The sequence below is a fragment of the Varanus komodoensis genome, unplaced genomic scaffold, assembly GCF_004798865.1.
Source record: "Varanus komodoensis strain SLA01 unplaced genomic scaffold, ASM479886v1 scaffold6_4, whole genome shotgun sequence".
NCBI lineage: Eukaryota > Metazoa > Chordata > Lepidosauria > Squamata > Varanidae > Varanus > Varanus komodoensis.
The window spans coordinates 13,763,955-13,783,916 of NW_025336347.1; the positions used below are offsets into that span (position 1 = coordinate 13,763,955).

At 46.5% G+C, this 19,962-nt stretch overlaps 1 protein-coding gene across 2 annotated transcripts; it reads left to right on the forward strand.

Moving 5' to 3' along the window:
• Positions 1 to 4,748: 4,748 nt before the first annotated feature.
• Positions 4,749 to 17,496, forward strand: PSMD6 (proteasome 26S subunit, non-ATPase 6). Of its 2 annotated transcripts, none has more exons than XM_044451982.1 (8): positions 4,749 to 5,010; positions 8,778 to 8,983; positions 11,572 to 11,717; positions 13,746 to 13,965; positions 14,059 to 14,167; positions 14,738 to 14,846; positions 16,262 to 16,339; positions 17,194 to 17,496. In XM_044451982.1, exons 1-8 carry the CDS (start codon positions 4,866 to 4,868, stop codon positions 17,288 to 17,290), a joined length of 1,110 nt encoding a protein of 369 aa, XP_044307917.1. In that variant the 5' UTR covers positions 4,749 to 4,865; the 3' UTR covers positions 17,291 to 17,496. The 2 variants fall into 2 exon arrangements, with proteins under 2 accessions (XP_044307917.1, XP_044307916.1); XM_044451981.1 differs by having other exon boundaries at positions 4,750 to 5,010; positions 14,738 to 14,906.
• The last annotated feature ends 2,466 nt before the right edge of the window (positions 17,497 to 19,962 follow it).

Consider the following 19,962-nt stretch of genomic DNA (forward strand, 5'->3'; position numbering starts at 1 on the left):
TTTTGAATATTAACTGTTCTTTTGTTGTTCTTCTGGGAAACCTCTCAGTGGCTGTTCCTCCAACATGCTCCAGATTTGGTGACAATCTAAGCCTAGTTCTGTTTGTTAATGAAACCCAACCTGTCTGTAATTTTACAGGCTTATTTCAGTTTCCAGAAACACCTATCTGGGGAGTTACCAATATCTGAGGATTTATTTATATTCATTTATGCACAACAACTGACATAATAATTTCCTGAAATGGAGCATTCGCAGAAGAGAAGCCACAAGAATATGCTGCCTTTGTGTCTTTTTAAACAAAACAAAAAACAAAAAACCTTTGTGCACAACCCATCAGAGCTTGAGAGACTAAGTGATATGGTGACTATGCAATTTATCAGCTCACAGAATGGATTTCATATACAAGAATTTGTTTTTATGAAAGTAACTCATGGTCTGATCATGACTTTCAATATAGAGTGACAGGGTGGATCAGCTGAATTTTTGTTAACCAGTCATATCAAAACAGTGGGGAAAAGTCAAATGATGTAATAGAATGTTAAAGCAATACTGAAAGATAAGTGAGCAATTGTAAGAATCTCAGTTTATGAGTTTTGAAGAGATCTGCAATAACTGGTGAAACCAAGAAAGTAAATAAACAATATTTATTGACACCTATATGACTTAGAGAAGACAGAAGAAAATTGGCTTAAAGCATTAAAATCAGTAGCATTTTACAAGAAGCATTAAAAGAAAAGTTGGTTCAACTTAAGAGTGCATCTCTGTGCACATTTAGATTGAAAAAATAGTCTTGTAACTCTTAGAATTCCCCAGCCAGTCGTACTGCAAATTCTAGGATTTTCCCTCTCATGTGGATTAAGGAATTCCAGGAGCTGTAGAATGTTCTCATGACCAGCTGGTTGGGCACGGTGTGAGCAGACGGCTGGCCCAACTGGGCCTCTGGTCCACTCCAGCTTTGCTCTTCCTATGCTCTTATCCTCATTCTCCCTCCCAGATAGGACTGCTGCAGCTGCGCCATCTGGTGGCTTTAAATAAGCTTACATGAAGCCACACTGAATAGTGCGGCATTTTATGCGAGACAGAAAATAGAGATCTTCTACTTGGAAGCCAAGAAACCGAACATTGTCTGGATTGTAAACACAGGCGATTCACCATTAGTGTACCAGGGGAACTTCAGACAGCAATTCTAGCCTCTGAGATTTGTAAAAACATCTATTTAAGTGATAAGCCAGTGTGAGAGAGCCGGTGTGGGGTAGTGGTGAAGAGCATGGGGCTGGGACTCAGACGATCTGGGTTCTAGTCCCGGCTCAGCCATGGAGCCCACTGGGTGACTTTGGGCCAGTCACAGACTCTCAGCCCAACCTACCTCACAGGGTTGTTGTTGTGGGGATAAGATGCAGGAGGAGAATGATGTAAGCTGCCTTGAGCCCTTTGTAGGAAAAAGGCAGGATATAAATCGGAAATAAGCTATGGCTCTAAAAAGCATGGAAATAATTTATGATGAGGGGCATGGGATCAGACCAAAGGCCTATCTAGTCCAGGATGCTTTTCCATGGTAGCCAAGATACCTAGAGGAAGCCCATAGGCAGGACATGAGTCCACTAACAGCCTCCTGCTTACCATTCCTGGGACAGGAGGGCCCAGCCTGCTCGCCTCGGGATGCGAGTCATAGTCCAGCATGTCTGGAGAACACCAGAATAGGGATGGCTGTCTACAAAGAGACCACAGCACCCCCTGCTGCCCACAGGCAGAGCAGTGCTTGGGCAAGTTCAAGCAACCGCTTCCATGCGGGGTCCTTGCCACGCCAGTCTTGCACCAAGGGCAGACAAGGACGACAGAGATGATTAATGCCTCCTAGTGCAAGGGAGGCTTCCCAGGTGCCCGGAAGAGGTTGAGGGGGCACCATCCTGACTTGGATGAGGAAGATGCAGCAAAAGTTCCTTTCCTGAGCAAGGGGAGTCCTGGAATGGGTTGCTAACTAGACATTCTTACATGAGGATTTTTGTTGCCTTTTCTGAAAAAGGACATTACTGAGTTTGAAAAGTACAGAGAAGGGCAACAAAATTAATCAAGGGGCTGGAGTAGCTCCCCTGTGAGGAGCAGTTACAACAACTGGGACTGTTTAGTTTAGAAAAAAAGCAAGAAAGAGGAGACATGACAGAGGTGTTTAAAATAACGAAGCTATTAAGATAGTGGAGAGGGAGACGTTTTTGCCTTCTCCTATAATACTGGAACCCAGGATAATCTCATGAAACTGATTGATGGAAGGTTTGAGACAGATAAAAGGAAGTATACTTCACACAACATATGGTTAAGCTATGGAATTCACTGGCATGGGAAGTGGTGACAGCCACCAATTTGGAAGGCTTTAAAGGGGAATTGGACAAATTCACAGAGGAAGAGGCTCTCAGCGGCTACTAACCTTGCCGGCTACTCCTTCACCAGAGGCGGCAGGCCTGCATGCACCAGCTGCTGAGGAGCTTGGTCAGGAGGAGGTCTTGCACTTGTCCTGCTTGAGGGATCCTGTGGGCAGCTGGTTTGCTACTGTCTGTTTGGAGTGCTGGACTGGATGGACCTTTGGTCTGATCAGGCATGGCTTATGTTCTTATGTTCTTACACTATCCACACTGAAGTTCACAGTGCAAATAACCTCATCTTTTTGGTGGCAGGTTAACTGTCCTCTGCTTTCCAGCAGTTGACAGCATATGATGGGATTTTAGTATTCATTGTTTTTAGCTGCTTTAGATTGTTTTTGACTTTTTATATGTTAAAGCATTTTGTATCACATTTTTGGTTTGTATTTTTGTGAACTTCTCAGAAAACGTTGCCTATCCTGCAGTACAGAAATGAAATGATCTGAACAAGAGAATAAGACCTTTTTATTTAAGCGTCATTTTAATTGTTAATATTATTTGCTTATTTTATTTGGCCAGGGCGACTTATTTTATATTGTTATTTCTTGTATTTTAATTTTATGTTGTGAGCCGCCCCGAGGCTTGGCGAATGGGGCAGCATAGAAATGTTTTAATAATAAATAAATAAATAAATAAATAAACTCGAAACTGGCAGCATGAAAAAACTAGTGGAAAGGAGAACATTTTAGTCTCCTGGGATGCTCTTCTGACTTGAATGTTGCTGTGCACTCTGCTAAAGGAGAACTGATCAGCAAAGTGGATCAATTAAAGAGCAACCCACACACGCCCACGCAAACCGAAGTCCCATAGACAGGGCTGGCATCAAAGGTGAATGGGCTGGGCCCTTTGTGAGTGCCCACACTCCAGCATGGCCCACTGGCAAGGGCCCTGGATCTGCTCTCCCTTTCCACCACGGTGACCTGCTTGTAGCCCTGCTTCTTGCTCTGCTCCGACAAAGGAGGTGGACACAAGAGGTGCAGCAGGTGCCCTGGCTACTTGGCTACTGGCCCCCGGTCTGTCAAGCGAGCGGCACGGGAGACGGGAGAACGGGACGCGGAGCAAGAGCAGCCCCGACGATGGTGGAGCGAGAGGAGACTCCGGGGGAGGCGCCCGGAGGGTGCGCAGCGCAGTGCAGCCCGCCCGCCTCGGAGCTGGCAGCGCCCTTGGAGCTGAATGCCAGGTGGGGATAGGAAAGGCACTAGTGCTGCAGTTGCCACGCCTGTCCTCTCGCGCGTGGGCGCAGAATCACTCGCTGGGCCACGCTGGGCAGTGCAGGGCTGCCTCGCCTCTACACGTGCATGGGATTCCACCCTTGGCATCTTTTTAGCCCTGCTTAATCCTGCTGCGTGCGCGTGTCACAAACCTGCCCGCCTCTGACCGCTTCCCCGCCTCTTTAGGAAGGAACGGGGTCCTTCCTCGGTTCAGGCTAAGTGGAGCCCTCCGGCCGCTAGAGGGCGCCGGGGATTCCTGCCGCCTTCCACGGCTCTGTCGCGTCGCGGCTCCAAATAGCCGTCACTTCCGGTTCTCCCTAAACTCCCCACTCGACTGCGGAGCAGCGTGGAAATAAACGCACTCATGAAAGAAACTTGCTGCTTGCAGTTCTTAGTATACTGTTCAGACCGTTTATGGGACGGCAGATTTTTTTTTCTTTTTAAAGAGAGGTTGGGTTAATTTTTAAGTACAAAAAGCAAGAAAGCCCAAGTAAGGAATCCAAGATTGCTGTTTACGCTGCAAGTCATTCCTTCGCTTCGGTGTGGGGTAGTGGTTAGGGTACTGGACCGGGACTCGGAACGCCCAGGTTCTAGTCCCCGGTCGATCAGGAAGTCCCTGGGTGATTTGGGGCCAATCTCCAACTCCCAGCCTAACCCACCTCAAAGGGTTGTTGTGGGCATGAAATGGAGGAGTGAGACTCTTGCAAGGCGAGACACTGCCTTGCAAGAGGAAGAAAGACGAGATATTAATGTACGAAAGTAACCATTTACTCAGAAGTAAGTCCCACTGATTTCAACGGATTTACGAGCAAGTAAACGTGTATGGGATGGCAGCCTCACTTTGTCTAATGAAGAAGAGTTCCTCCTAAGAAGGATGTGGCAGTCTCTGCAGCGAAGCACTGCTGGGGCTGTCGGAAGTGGCACTCCAGTACTCCTGGAAGGCTGGCCGTGGCCAGCTCAGCGGGGCAAGAAGGCATGACTGGTCCGGCGCGGTGCTACGTATGGCGTAGAGGAAGGAGCGGCGCTCTCCTCCGACCACGCACATGGAGGATCCGAAAGGGAGACTGCAGCCCTTTGGTGGCGCTGGGCGGGAGGGTCGGAGCTGGCGCAGGAAGCGGCCTCCTGGGCCGCCATTCCGCTTCCGGGTGCCTGGCTGAGTCACTCTCTGCCCGTCGGTGCAATCCGCCGCTCTCATTCTGCTTTTCTGAAGAGGCTCCTCTGCCCTTGTGTCTTCGCCGCGATGCCGCTCGAGAACCTGGAGGAGGAGGGATTGCCCAAAAACCCGGACCTCCGCATCGCGCAGCTCCGCTTCCTGCTCAGCCTGCAGCCTCAGCGGCCGGATCCCGCCGTGCGCCAGGAGCTCATGGCTGCCATCCGCGAGCACGGTGAGCGCCGCTCGCGAGGGAAGGAGGGAGCCGGGCCGGGCCGAGCCGAGCCGAGCCTCGCCGGCCCTGCCCCGAAACCCTCGCTGCGCTGGGCAGAAGCCAGCTTCCTCCCAGCCTATTGTCTTCCAGGCCTGTTGGACTACAACTCCCAGCATCTTCAGTCAGGCGTGCAGGCAGGGAGTTGTAATCCGGCAAATCTGGAAGGCAGCAGGTTGAGAAAGGCTGGCACAGAGTGCTTCTGTTTTATTCAAAGGGAAGGCACTATGGATATGCTCAGAGTAGTAGAGTTTAGTAACAAGAGTAACACTGTAATAGTTCGTCATATGACAAGTCAAGATCTGACTTTATGTTGTTTGAGTGACAGCATCTCTCCAAAGCAGCCTTTCCATACTAGGTGCCCCTACTATATTGGTTTTGCACTTTCTTACCTGTTCGCATCTGCCAGCATACTTAGTGTTCAGCAGTACTGGGAACTGTAGCGTGAAATGTCCAGAGGACATCAGGTTGGGAATACTGCTCCAAGTTATGGGCAGGACTCATTCCCAGTCCTTCCTGGAGATGGTGAGGACTGAACTGGGACTCTTTTGTGTGTGAAGGATGTTTCCTGTCACTTAGCTGTGGTATCCCTCTCCTGAATTGCAAGGCATTTCTAGTTTTTTATGTATTAGTTATATAGCAGGTTTGGATCAGACAGATCTACACTTCTTTAAGGTTTCACTTGCAGTTTTTTTGGAGGGCGGGTAGACTTTTGTATGTTTTTGTACTATTTGTTGTTTTGCAATCAGATATGAGGATGGGTGACTTGCTTTTTAAACACCAAAGTGATATTTACAGTCCTGTAAGATACATAGGTGTTGCTCTTCCCATATTTCAGATGGATGATCTGTGGCCACCAAATCTGCTCATGGCATAGGTAGCATTCATGGTACTGAATCATGGAATAGTAGCAAAGAGAGTTGACTTCCACCTTGGTTGCTCCAGAAGAATTGCTAGAGCACTTTAGAGAGCACCGGATGGATTCAGGTGGGGAGAGGTGCATGGCAGTCAAGGAATCTGTCAGACAGTAAGCTGCTAGAGACTTTTTTCTCCTGCCTCACCATCCTAGCTTCCTTTGTTTTGATGACACCTTTCCCTTCTCTTTGCTATAACTGCCATGTGCCATCCTCACAGCTCTGCTTAACTTTTGATCCTGAATAGATGCACTAATAATGTTTAATGACAGTGCTACCCTGTTTTCCCAAAAATAAGAACTAATCAGAAAATAAGCCTTGCATGATTTTTCAGGATGCTTGTAATATAAGCCCTACCCCAAAAGTAAGCCCCAGTTAAGATCATCAGCCAGACAGACACATTTAGTACGTCTGTTGCAACACAATTCGGGGTTTGGAGAGTTATGACAATGTTCCCGAAGATGACATGACTGTATTTGAATAAATGTAGATTTTTGTACATGGATAAATGGAGATAGTTGTACATGAAAAAATAAGACATCACCTGAAAATAAGCCCTAGTGTGTCTTTTGGACCAAAAATTAATATAAGACTTAATATATATAATATAATAGAAGTCTTATTTTCCGGGAAACACGGTATTCACACAAGAGTTTGTGTGTGTCTTTGATTGTACCTTGCCTTTCTACCATGATAGTGGCAGTCAAGACACCCAAGAGGAAACTGTTGAAACAGTCACAACATTTTTGTGTACTGTAATTGCTAGTTCTCTCATATTGCTTCAGGGTGTTGGACTAGAATTGGAGAGACCTGGGTTCACTCAGCCATGAAACTCACAGGGTGACTTTGAACCAGTTACTGACTTGTAGTCAGACCTACCTCGCAGGACTGGTCTGAGGATAAAATGACAAGGAGGAGGATCATGTACAAGCCTTGGACTTGTTGGAGGAAATGTGGGAGACAAATACAATAGATAAATAAGAAAATCTGTGTATTTATTCTTCTCTTTGGCAGTTGCCATATCCTCCTCTTCATCCTCTTAAGGAAGTTTAATTACACTTTTCACCACCTGAACCTTCCTTGCTGCTAGTATTGCTCTGCCTGTTTTCTTCATGTTAAAGGGACTTGGAGTTGTTCTCTTATGGCTATGATGTGTTGAATGTTCAAGGGCTGTGATATTATCATAAACATGCCATCTGGGTGTGTGCATGACAAATACTGAGTCATCCAAGTGCCAGTATTCATAGCATCATGGTCATCTTTGGGGAGTGTTTCACAATCTCTTCTTCACTACTTGACACTGGAAGAAAACTTAAGTAGAATTTAGACCCCAGTATATCTTTCACTAAGTTCACACAACCAGCCCCCTGACCTTTGAATCAGAAGGACTTGTCATATTATGTGGACCTGCCATGGTTTATTTGGTGCGGGGTGGGCGTTTCTGAGCCCAGAAAGATCCACTTGCTGCTCTTGCTAAGCAGCCCTGGGCAAGTGCTGCTGACAGCTGCCGCCAGAGTGTCCCAAGCGGCTTCCCAGAATGACACTCGCTGCTGCCATTGTCTGTGGGATGATGCTGGGGAAGAACGTGGGGGCGCCATGGTCTGCTTGGCCTGCTTGAGCAGAGGGCAGCTCACCCCCCCTCTCAGGTGCCACCGCCGAGGGGCAGCAGCATCCTCTGGACGAGAAGAGCTGTGTTCCTCTCCGTCTGCTTGGGAATAGGCTGAGCAGTGCACGGCTGGGCTCTCCTGTCTGGTGCCACCACCTGGCGGGACGGCACTGCCTCGGCCGGGATGGACAGCCGCACTGCCAGCCCTCAGCACGGCCTGCGGGGCCTCCTCATGACTTGAGATGAGAGCTGTCAGTGTCCCCTGGTTTCCCTTTCCCCATCTGGTGGTGGTGGAGGAGGATCCCAGTGTTCCCACGGCGCCCACTGGGATAGCTATGGGGAGACTGAAGTGGGGGAGGGGAAGCCGAGTGCGTCTACCCAGGGTGTGCTCCCCTGTCTTTTCTGCAGGTTGGCCGATGGGTAACTTACAGGCCAGCCTGCAAGGGCTTCACATGACATGTTGTGTGGGCCCACCCGTTCTGTATCAGCAAAATGCTTTTTCAGGGATCTTGTTCCGGGAAGAAGCAGCTGTTTTTGGTGATTTACACAGATAGTTGTGGTGCTGCATTGAGACAATGTTAAGATGAAAATATGCTAGGTAATGTTTTTTCTAATGTGGTTTAGAAATAGACCAAATATTGAACGTATTCCTTAGCTTGGGTTTGTGAACATTATGAAGTGGCTTTCTATTCAGTTTGATGAAGTGGTCTTTGAATGTCATTTTGTAGATTCCCAGAGTGGTACCCTTCCAGCCAAATCCACCTATGTGTGTGTGTGTGTGGGCAGGGGGCGGGGTATAAGCGGGTCTGGTTTATGGGCTGAGGCCTCTCTTACATGTTTGTCATAATAAGAGTTACACAAAGGTGTTGTGCAAGGTGGAGGGCGCATATATGAATGCTGCTTTACATACATCCCTCCCCTCCTCATAATTTCTTCCCCTAAACTGCTCAGAATCGCTATGAAAAAGGCTGGATTAAAAGAAAGAGTTACTGGGCCAGGGCCATCCAGTACAGTTGGTGCTTGAGAAAGAGCTGGGACACTGGTTTCTCCAGTCGATACAGTGTCTGCCATAGTGGACCTATATGGCAACCTAAGAGAGAGAAACAAGTTTCATTCATTTTCTTCTAAACTTTTTTTGCTCTTGTGCTCTTCAAACATATGATCTTGCAGGATGAACTCTCTAACCAACTCTGTAACAATTCTGTTTTCAGACATGGCCCCATACTATGAATCCCTCTGTAAGTCACTTGACTGGCAGGTAGATACGGAGCTGCTGAATAAGATGAAGAAAGCAAATGAGGAGGAATTGAAACGCCTTGATGACCAGTTGGAAGATGCAGAGAAGAACCTGGGGGAAAGTGAAATCCGTGATGCCATGATGGCCAAAGCAGAGTACCTCTGCCGAATCGGTGACAAGGTAGGTGGAGAACTCTGCTTCCCTGAACGGCTGAGTGGCTGAGCAAAAGTGTTCCTCTGAGTAGCATTCCTGTAGAACTAGCTTTGCTGCAGTGTTTCCTGCAGATGCCTCTCCTGTGTTTGGGAGCGATGGTCATGCGAACCAAAATGATGCTTTATTTAATCCGTCTCTTATCCACCTGATCTGAGGAGGCCTTGCTTGGAGTGCCCCATGCTTGACATTTGTCAAGGAGCACAGGACCGGTGCTTTGCCACTGGTTTTCATATACTTGCTAAAGCAAGAGTGGGGAGTCTGCAGTCTTTTGATTGATGCTGGATTGCAGTTCCTGTCGTCCCTGGACATCAGCTGTGCTGGTTGGGACTGATGAAAGTTGGCATGTGAAGCACCTGGAGGGCCACAAGATGCCCGCCCCTGTGTCTTTTCTGGAAAGTGTTTGGCAGACTGTGGGGAAGGCACAAGTCAATAGCCTGCTATTTGGACATTAGTCAATTACAGTTTTATTAGTTTCTCTTTTTCTTACTGTGTTAATTCACTTAATTGTATTGAACTTGGAGTTGGAATGGAGTATTTCAGATCCATATCTCCAGCATCCATGGACTTCCTCATGTGTTCAGCCTGGTTTTGCGAAGTAAACTGAGCCAAGATGAAGTCCACAGGCACTCGTGCACCCCCCTCCCGTTAGGCAGCCTTCCGCAACAGGTGCAGCCCCCTGCCTGGTCCAGTGAGAGGCACCTGTGCTTGGTGCAGAAGCGGGGCGTCGCTTGTGCACTGCATGGGGTGCAGTTCCTGGTGAGCGTGCCACGAATGCTCACAATGGGAATGGATTGTCAGGTGTTGCAGAGAACGGTGTGCTGGGGTTCCCATACCGCAGCCAGTTTGCCAGCTGTTGACTGAGACACTTCCTTTGTGAGTCTCAAACACTGATTTGGCCCAAGAGCCTGGTTTTTGCTTCTCACTGACCCTTCGCCCAGCTTTGTGCATGCCAGGTGGCTGATGGCAGAGGCATTCTGTCATAGCGTGCTGGGACTTGAAAGAGGAGCTTTTAATCCATTCTCAAGCTGAGTATGGCAGCAAAATATTCTGCTGCCCTCTTCATTTTATTTGTGTTCTAAAGCTCAACCTGATATAGAAGACTTCCACAGTTTGTGGAGGATGGTCTCAGAAAGTGGCTTTGTGGAAGTCTGGTCTTCTGTCAAAACACTGAGTAAAAAATATGGTTAGAAAATAGTGTAGATGCTTTAAAACTTCTGGAAGGTGATGATCTATGTCCCGGTCCATCCAGTGTGTGGTTAAGCCTGAAATACCAAACAATGATTGGATTTGCACAAAATGGCAAACCATCGTGGGTAGCTAGCTGTAGTCAGTTGCTGTGTCACCCAAACCCAGACAGCGTCGCTTGTTCTGGAGCATGTTTAAGGGTCATGAATCCCATGATGGGTTGTTGTGTCATCTGAATCTGGGAGACCAATCACATCACGGGTTGCAGGAAGTATCAACTATGCTGCTTAGCCAGAGCGGCAGACATGCCTTGCTGTTGCTGGTAAGTTAACTCATTCTGCACCAGTGGCAGCTGTTCCACCAATACCAGGGTGGCACTTTGGAGCAACTGTCATTGGCTCCTTACCCCCTCTTCTTCGGGGAGGAAGTACAAATGTGCACAGCTTTATTCAGTAAAAGACCACTGCCACCAGTCTTTCTCATCCCAACACCTATGAGGGATATATATGTAAATAAATAAATATTGACGGAGTGAGGATCAGTATAGCTTGCTCTGCATACACTTGAGAGCTGCCAAGTGAAAAGCAAAGCAGTACAGGGTCTCCCCCTCCCCAAAAGGGGTGGCAAGTGTATCCCTTGCCTTTGGGGGTGATCCTCCAGATTTTTAAAATACCACTTTGCTTATGCTCGGTCTCTTCCACTTTTTCCATGCTGCTGCAGCCTCTGGGTACTCCAGAAAGGAGAAAGATTTCAGTCCCTTTTCACAAGCACTTTCTTTTGACAGCTTCCAGAAGAAACCCTTCTAGCATACTTAAGCATTTTCTTTTCTTTTGGGCGGGGAAATATCTACAGATGCCATGGCTGTATATCTCCCTTCTCAGTTTTTGTTTTGTCTCTTTTTTTTAAGCAGTAAGGGGCCAGTGACTCCAAAGTGTCAATGGAGTAACTGTTGCTGATGGTGGTATGGGCCTCCCCAAACCTCTCCTCCAGAGTGAACAAAGATGGCTGGTGGAGAAGCAAGATGGGTTCTGCCGCAAAGAGCACTGGGATACTGGGGGACTGACTGAGGGAGAAGGATCTTGTGCCGGGTGCCCCATGGGGTGCTCCACAAACAACCCACACTGGGTAGCTTATTCTCAGGGCGGGTTGCCATGTTGTGCAGGCTTGACCTGTCGGTGGATTTGTGGTCCACTCTGCCACAGATTATAAGGGCCCTGCTCCTCATAAGGCCCTCAGCTGAATTCATTCTGAATCCATCCTCCAAAATGGCCCCCGGATGCAGAGTGGTGTGCATGGAACTGGCAGATGTCAGTTAGCAAGTTGATCCTTTCTCCATGCAGTCCTAATATGAACAGATGCTGTCTTGTTAGGAAGCTGCTCTGACTGCCTTTCGGAAGACATATGACAAAACGGTGGCTCTGGGACATCGGTTGGACATCGTGTTCTATCTGCTCCGGATCGGCCTCTTTTATATGGACAACGACCTCATCACACGGAACACTGAGAAAGCAAAAAGGTACCGTGTCCGTTATTGCAGCAGAGGGAAGGGACCCGAGGGACAAAAAAGCCGAAGGGTTAGGGAACAAATTATCTTGATGGGTAAAGTGTTAGTTGGCTGCCTCTTGATTAACGGGTACTGCAAGGTTTGAAGATTAATTGCAGGACAGTCTGGTTGCTGGTGAATGCTTTCTTTATCTAGGATGGAGTGCGTACTGTGCATTGAAATCCAGAAGTTAAACTGTGGCAAGGAGCACACATTTTTTAGAAAATGTTAAGACCAGGAGAAAAAAAATATGGATATGTCTGTGTGAGAGAGGGTGTGGGGGTGGGCGAAGTGAGAAAACAGAATGCGCAAGTTGAGTGGGGTGAAATATATACACTATTTATGAAATCTAAATTTGTAACCCACCCAAAAGCCTTATGGCTAAAGGGGTGGGATTTTTAAAAAATCAAATAAATATATGAATAAATAAATAAATATCCTGAAAGGTATTATACACCAGCAGAAAATAATACTTGCTTGTTTGTTTATTGAATTGGTTTGAAAGCACCCATTAGCATCACAGTCTCTTATGTTATCCTCTCTTTATGAAACTTCTTATTATAAATTATTTTATTCAGTCAGTGATGACAAATACACCCAGGGTTAGAACTTCAAGTTTCTCCACTCTCAGATATGAAAGCATCTGCTTTGGATCCACCATGCTCCTTCTGTGAGAGGAAGGGCTGCGAGCATAGTGTAGCCCTGCACCCAGATTTTGGGGACCCTGGGCTTCCCACATCACAGCTCATCCCATTCAGTAGCATCTCCTGACTTCCTGTGTGGCATTCTCAGGGGGTTGGAGGATCTGCTGTGGGAAGGTGGGATTTGGGAGGTCTTTTCCACCACTGAACGTGATCCAGTATAAATCTGGACCCAACCCATAGTTTTACCAATTGGGGAAAAGGGAAGAAACAAAATTAGCACTGCAAGTTGAAACTATCAAAGTTTAGTGAACTAGAAGATTATGTTTGTGCTTTAAAATAGCATGTAGAACTCAGTTACCTCATACTGCTAGAAAGGATGCTGTCTGTAGCGTCATTACAGACTAACAGTAAATTGGGATATGCATCTAAGCTTCAGTTAATGGAGTTTTCACCAGTGTGCTGTGAGCGGCGCTCTTCCTTTGCACTCTTATGGGGGTAGCTAGCCCCATTTATCTCAGCTGGATTTGCTTCTGAGTAAAAAGGCATAGGATTTGGCTGCAGATCACTGCAGAAAACCATACATATTCTAAATTCGTATTAGTAATTTACATTACAGTGGAGTTAATGAATACATCTTTTTAAAAAGTAGCATAGCTGAAGTTTATTTCACAAAGGATCAGTGTTGGACAAAACAGTAGCTTGGATTCTGAATGTTCGGGCTTCATTTCGGTTTTTTCACACTTCGGTTTGATTCCAGCATTCATTCATTCGTTTATTTGATGCAGAGAACGGAATAAACTGAGGCAGGCAAGAAGCAAGGCACGGTTGGAAGCAGTGTGGTACAAAGACTTTGGCTTTAGGGGCAGTGTGGCTTTCGGTGCTCAGATGGTGCTCCTGGACCACACGGCTGAAGCTGTTCTGAATTTGGAAGTCCTTTCCTGACATCAAGCCTCAAGAAGCCCTAATGTGTCTGGGTGCACCAGATTGGAGGGGCTTTCGTCAGGTGTGGGTGCCCCGCCTGTGGGAACACTTGTGCACTTTCGAGCTGCTGCTGCTGGCAGGAAGAACTGACCTTCTGATGCAACCAGGCCTGTGGTCCACAGGCAAAAAGCAAGGCCATCTCAGCCCATCAGCAGCACATGTGCTGTGTACCAAAATGACACGCTCTTATTTTATATTCGATTTGCCAAAAAAAAAAAAAAAGGGTAGAGATCCTTGGGAAGGTTGGTGTCTGGGAGGATATTGCTTTTTTGCCTGACTGGATCTTCATAACTAGTGTAGGTCTAATGAAGCATTTGTGCATTGCTAAGGAGGGCAGAGTAACAGAATGTTTCTCTGGTTTGTTTTGTTTTTTAAGTTTAATAGAGGAAGGAGGAGACTGGGACCGTCGGAATAGACTTAAGGTCTACCAGGGTCTCTACTGTGTGGCCATCCGAGACTTCAAGCAGGCAGCGGAGCTTTTCCTGGATACTGTTTCGACGTTTACGTCTTACGAACTTATGGACTACAAAACGTTTGTAACATACACGGTCTACGTCAGCATGATTGCATTAGACAGGCCTGACCTCAGAGAAAAGGTAAGCCCAGGAGCTGCTTGCCTATCAGACCTGCCGATTGTGGATTTTCTTACCCCTTTGATGTCTGACTGACTTTTGCTCTGATCTCCTTAGGTTATTAAAGGGGCAGAGATTCTGGAAGTGTTGCACAGTTTGCCCAAAGTGCGGCAGTATCTTTTTTCACTCTATGAATGTCGGTATTCTGTTTTCTTCCAGTCTCTGGGTAAGGCTGTCTTTATGTTTCTGACCTGCACGGCTTACTAGACGAGGGGGCAGGGGGCCACGCACCATCTGCGTGTAGCACGGGTAGTCCTGTTGCCCTTGCTGCTCCTCTTGTAGAACTTGGATTGCCCAAGACGGTGAACTACTGCTAATCGGGAAGGGGGAAATTAGCTTCAGATGCCCCACAAAGAGGTACGGTGCCCTCAAGCTGTTGCCAGAGGTGACCATTCCTGTCCTCACCTGGCAGTGGGCATAGCAGTTGAGGAGAAAAGTAGAACATGCTTTGTGAGGACAGGAGCAAAATGCTCATGGCTGCTGGGGGGTTTCATCATCGGTCCTCAGCCAGGACACACTTTCCCTGATGCTGCCAGGGTGATTGAGGCTGTGTGTATGCGGGTGCCGAGGGTTTTTCGGTGCAGTGCTGGAAGCAAAGGAGCTCTTGCTGAGGGTTGCAGGGAGCCTGGCCTTCTGAGAGGAGTCCACCTGTCCTTAGGACTGGTGTTAAGACGCACGCTGGCAGGAAATAATGTTAGTGAGACTGTCGCCATTACATGTTTTATTTCCATTTCAGCCACCGTGGAGCAAGAGATGAAGAAGGATTGGTTGTTTGCACCTCACTATCGCTATTACGTGCGGGAGATGAGAATCCATGCCTATAGCCAGCTCCTAGAATCTTACAGGTCTCTTACGCTAGGTTACATGGCAGATGCTTTTGGAGTCTGTGTAGAGTTCATAGATCAGTAAGTTCTTTAAAAAAATGCTCCATTTCCACAGTAATCCCATGTCAGAGAAGCATTAGCAATGAAATAACTTGACTGAGAGAAAGGCCCTCTATCTAGGAGCAACGTAAGGCAGGCAGAAGTGGGAGGATCACTGATCACAAGGTTTGCCCAGGCCAGAGGCAATGGTAGGCAGGGGGAGCCAGCCCAGGGTTCCCTGGTTGTTTTAGGCTGTAGCTCCCATAATCCCTGGGCATTGGCTACAGTGGCTGGAGTCACTGAGACTTAGCGAATATACAGGCTTCTCTAGATGTTGTGAATGATGACTGTTACCATGCAGTGCATTTCACAGCAATAATACATTTGACACCTAGTCATTTCTCCATAGTTTTTGTAAAATACAGAAGCCTCCAGTATCTTCTAGTTGCTCAGCAGGCGGTGCAGGGGGGTTTGTGTGAAAAATGCAGTCAGAGCCATCAAAGTTAACACTCCAGTAAATATGATAAGTGGGAACGCACTTGCCCCTTTCTGATGCATTCAGACGCCTTCAGTGACTTGTGCCCCTTATGGGGAGGAGATAGGCCTGTTCGGTTTTTAATGCACTGAAGCCAAGACAAATGAAGGTTCCTCCATTGCTTTCACCTGATAAATGCAGTCCTGGGGTGGGAGGTGGGGATCTTTGTGATGTTCCACGAAATACCACATTTTACTAAGTGGAGGTCACTCAGAACAGAGACTCCCCGTGCCAGCAGTTATAGTAATGGTGATGTGATCACATCAAGAAATAAAATGTGAGTTGAGCCTTGGTTAGAGTGGGGAGGGTCTAGAAATGAAATGGTATGTTTCTGCAAGTAGAAATGGTAGCTGGGTTTGGGGTGTCAGAGGTTTGTGAAGGCTGCCATTTTCTTTGCAGATCCGTGGCCAGCATAGACATGCACTCACAGCATTGTGAGGTAACAGCTGTGCCTTCACAAGTCTGAGCAGCAAGTGCTAAACAGGGCTGTGAGCTGCACTGCAGAAGCCACTAAGCAGTCTCCATTCTGTTGCGGTTTGCTAATTACAGGCTTAAAGTTTGATAGCACAACATGGTTAGCAGAACCACTTATAACTACTCAGTTGCTGCTGCTCTGAGCACTTTCTAACATGTCTTTCAGGAAGGGATTGTTGCCTGCATCATACTGATACTGCTGTCGAAGGTACCCATGGCAGGCTTGTTCCTCCAGGGCTGCTCACTCTTGCTAAGACAAGGCCTTAAAACGGTGTCAGAACTGAGCAGTCCTGCCACACAGCGTTTCATGTGCTTCGTAGTAGAATAGATGCAGATGGTACGATCCTGCAAGTGTTGGAAAAGTCTCTGTGTTTTTTTCCCCAAATAGGGAACTTTCAAGATTCATTGCTGCTGGGAGACTACACTGCAAAATAGACAAAGTCAATGAAATAGTAGAAACTAACAGGTACCCATCAAATTCTTACTGTATTTTGGGTTATTCGGAAATGGGTAGTGGTGTTACTTAGACTTTGCATGAAGTGTTTTGCTGTCTCATTTGCCATCAAGCCACACCTACTGGGGTAGCGCAGCAGATGGTAAGCAGATGCTGATTCAGTGGCTCTGATCAACCAAAGCCATGCAGTTAGGCGGTGGCCTGAACGCTGGTCTTCTAGCTCAGAAGCCCAGCGTTCTCTGCCCCAGGGTCCAGAATTGCTCCTGTGCTTAGAAGAGTGTGTTTCTGCTGTTCAGTGGCCCATTCACAGTCAGCTCATTGGCTGCCAAAGACCCTGGCACGTTTTAGCGTGTCCTCAGATACGGGGGCTCACCTGAACTGGATCCCACCTGTGTTCTGTGACTGCATGCTGCAGCAAAGGGTTCATGGCTTTCAAGGAAGCTTGCTTGCCGTCACCCCTTGGCTTCTTCTGGAATTTTTGATAAGCCTCTGGGGAATGTTGGAGTTCCAGGGAGCACAGTGAGCTGCCCTTTGATCATTCAAGTGATGGCTGCAGCTCAGCATGTCATCCAAACCCTGTGGGGGCGGGTTGTTACCATGGTTAAAAATATAACCCTGAAATAGCCCATTGGTCTTGGTGCCTTTTTAATCCTGCAAACAATCTACCCTGTGTTGGATTCTGGTGATGCAACACACGCAGGCACAGGTTGAATATTCAGATGTTGCGTGGCATGTGCTGCAACCCCTTGCGGCTTAAATATGCCCCACGCCTCAGTGGGCTGCAGTGATTGTGCAAACCCCATTCATTTTTTCTACAACAGTCACTTTGAATCCTGTACTAAATGCTCTCTCCCTCTCACCTGTAGGCCTGACAGCAAGAACTGGCAGTACCAAGAAACCATAAAAAAAGGAGACCTGCTGCTAAACAGAGTGCAGAAGCTTTCTAGAGTAATTAATATGTAACTTAAAAAGGGGGGGGGTGCATATTTTGGCAACCGTTTTGGAAGTAATTATAACTGTATTGTATAAGTTGTTATACTGTGGCTAAGCAAAAGGCAACCACACTGTAGTTAGGGTTTTTACAGGCTACTTCACTCTGTAAACAGAACTGTGTACATGTTCCATTCATGTTTTCTGATCAATTTCATTTATTAAATATATAAATACAATTGTCTGTCTGGTTTAATTATTGAGTTGTTTAAATGGATTTAAAGCCTAGTGCTAGAATTTGCCGTCCAAGATTGAACTAGAATGAATGAATTAAATAAATATATGCTCGTTTTGGGGAGCTTATCAGGTGGTTGCAGCTGCAATCTGGTATACTTGTTTGGGATACTTACCTTGCTGAGGCTGACTCTTGACTAGGCATGTTTAAGAAAGCCCTGTAGCCTGGCATGGTTTTACTGCTTAGGCGTCTGAATGCTGAACGTTACCCAGCACTGCTGCTTCAACTCTGCAGGCTCTGCCATGAGCATCGCAGGGAACAATGTTTTCCGAAGGAGACCTGGAAATGAACAAAAAATCTTGGTAGGCTGGGTCAATGGAGCTCCCCTCCGTGAGCTCTGTTGAGCTGTGCCGTTCTGGAACAGGGCTTCCTCTCATTTCTGCTTGCTGCCAGGGACTGTCTGGCTCACATTGCATTAGCAGTGGATCCTGCTAGCAAGCAGGCAGGGTTGGATACTGCCAAATGCGCATAGGCACAAAAGCTGCATGAGATGAAAATGGAACTTGGCTTTGAAAGAGCAGGCTCCTCCATTGTAGCCAGTGAGCCTGGACAGTTTACACACACACAAGTAAATGTACTGGTTCAATAAATGGTTGTCATAATTCTGAACGGGAGTGGGCTTGTTGAATGAATAGGGAGAGTTGTATTTGAGGGAGGATGACAGAGCAAAAGCATGGTAGTGGCAGGTAATGAACAGAACGACTTCGGCTTCAGAATAGCAGAAGATAAGAGTATAAAGTCTGAGGAAAATGGAAGAACTCGGGGTGTGATAATTTGGGACCTCTAGTATATACGATTTTAGTGGTTGCATTCTCAGGTGCCTCAAAAGGGTGGGGTGTGAAGCCCAGAGAGAGGTTGTGAAGCACCGCTTCGTTACAGTCAACTCTAACACGCGGCAGCCACGGAGCTCTGCAGATCTGCTCCTGCAACCCTTTCAACGAGGGGATGCCCATTTGGCCCCTTCCCAGTTAGTATACTACCTTTCTGTTTAGAGCAGGGATCCGCTGAAAGGATCCCCAGTGTGGCATTTGTGGGCTCTTGCAAAATCCCTCCCTTAATATATATAAATGGATTTTTAAATATCCATATGTATGTATGACATACAGACAACTTTTGAGGAATTTTGCAAAAAGCAGACCAAGTACAGTACTCAATTAACCAGCACCCATTGGGATTGGTAGATGCCAAATAAAGGTAGTTTCTGGTTGCTTGAGAATTACTATTAAAAATAGGCCTAATACTATATACCATACCATAAACTCTATTGATAGGAATATTGAAATATGGTAATTAAAAGCAAATTAAGACAAACTTCTGAGACCAAGCCTTGATGTCATAGATCATTGATGAACCAACATTTCCTCCATGAGCACTACACAACTCTCAGCTTTCTCAAGCCTCTTGCATATTTTCATCTTCTGCTTGAGAGTAAGCACTCTGCATTTACACTAACTTGGGACATGTTTTGGCATACTTGGGGTTGGATGAGAACACAAAATCTGAATAGTATATTTACGCACAGTGAATTGGTGGGAGACAAACATGGTGTGTAGTGTGGGTTTATTCATGGCATGGTGTGCCAAGTTTAAATGTACATTTCTGCTATAAATTTAACTGATGTAAAGTATTAATTCTTCAATTTAGTTAGCTGGTTGCTTGAGTTCCGGTTAACCAATAGTCTACTGTACTGGGGGGGGGGGGGTGTCCATATGCTATCCATTCAAATAGTGAAAAGTGTTGAAAGGTCCCTTGCATTTTAGAAGGTGACTGTTCATCCCTCCAGTTCTGTAGTAATCTATTAACAGATGTCTCAGAAAATACATTTGCAGTTTTCTTAGATAAACCAAGAAAGCATGTATGTCAGTGACGATTGAGAACCATTGCAGTACACAAGTTTAAAAGACACATTAGTTGTATTACACTGCCAGCAGTCAGCTGAATTAGACATTCCCTTGTTAAAGAGACATTGTGGTGTCTAGTAAACATGGAAAATGAATGTTTTTACTGAATAAGGCATAGCATATGATCTATAGATGTGATGGACAGACGCCAAACTGTCAATCCACTGATTAAGCATTGAGGCTTGCAGCAGTTTCTTAGATTCCCAAAGGTCCAAAAAGTTTGGGGAGTTGGCTTCTAAGAAGCTTGAGCAAGTTTCAGGTGTCATGTTTGGCATTCATTTAATAAGAATTATTTGCCTATTTTGTGTGTCTGTTTTAGTCTGTGTCCAAAAGGGATCAAGAGATGTTCCTGTGACAGGAAGCTCATGATCTGTTAAGAATCAAGTGGCTTGTACAGCATATACTCTTCTCTAAAACCCATCTTGACCTTGGTCCTCACAATTAAATACTTAACCCTGTAATGATTAAATAGTTCAGAAAGGCCTTTGCTTCCTTTGTAGACTTCTGTT

Bases quoted from the DNA above. Each gene is read 5' to 3' on its own strand.
- PSMD6 (XM_044451981.1), top strand. From the start codon at position 4,866: ATGCCGCTCGAGAACCTGGAGGAGGAGGGATTGCCCAAAAACCCGGAC. The intron at 11,718-13,745 runs GTACCGTGTCCG...TTGTTTTTTAAG, and splicing joins AACACTGAGAAAGCAAAAAG to TTTAATAGAGGAAGGAGGAG. The intron at 14,907-16,261 runs GTAAGTTCTTTA...TTCCCCAAATAG, and splicing joins TGTGTAGAGTTCATAGATCA to GGAACTTTCAAGATTCATTG.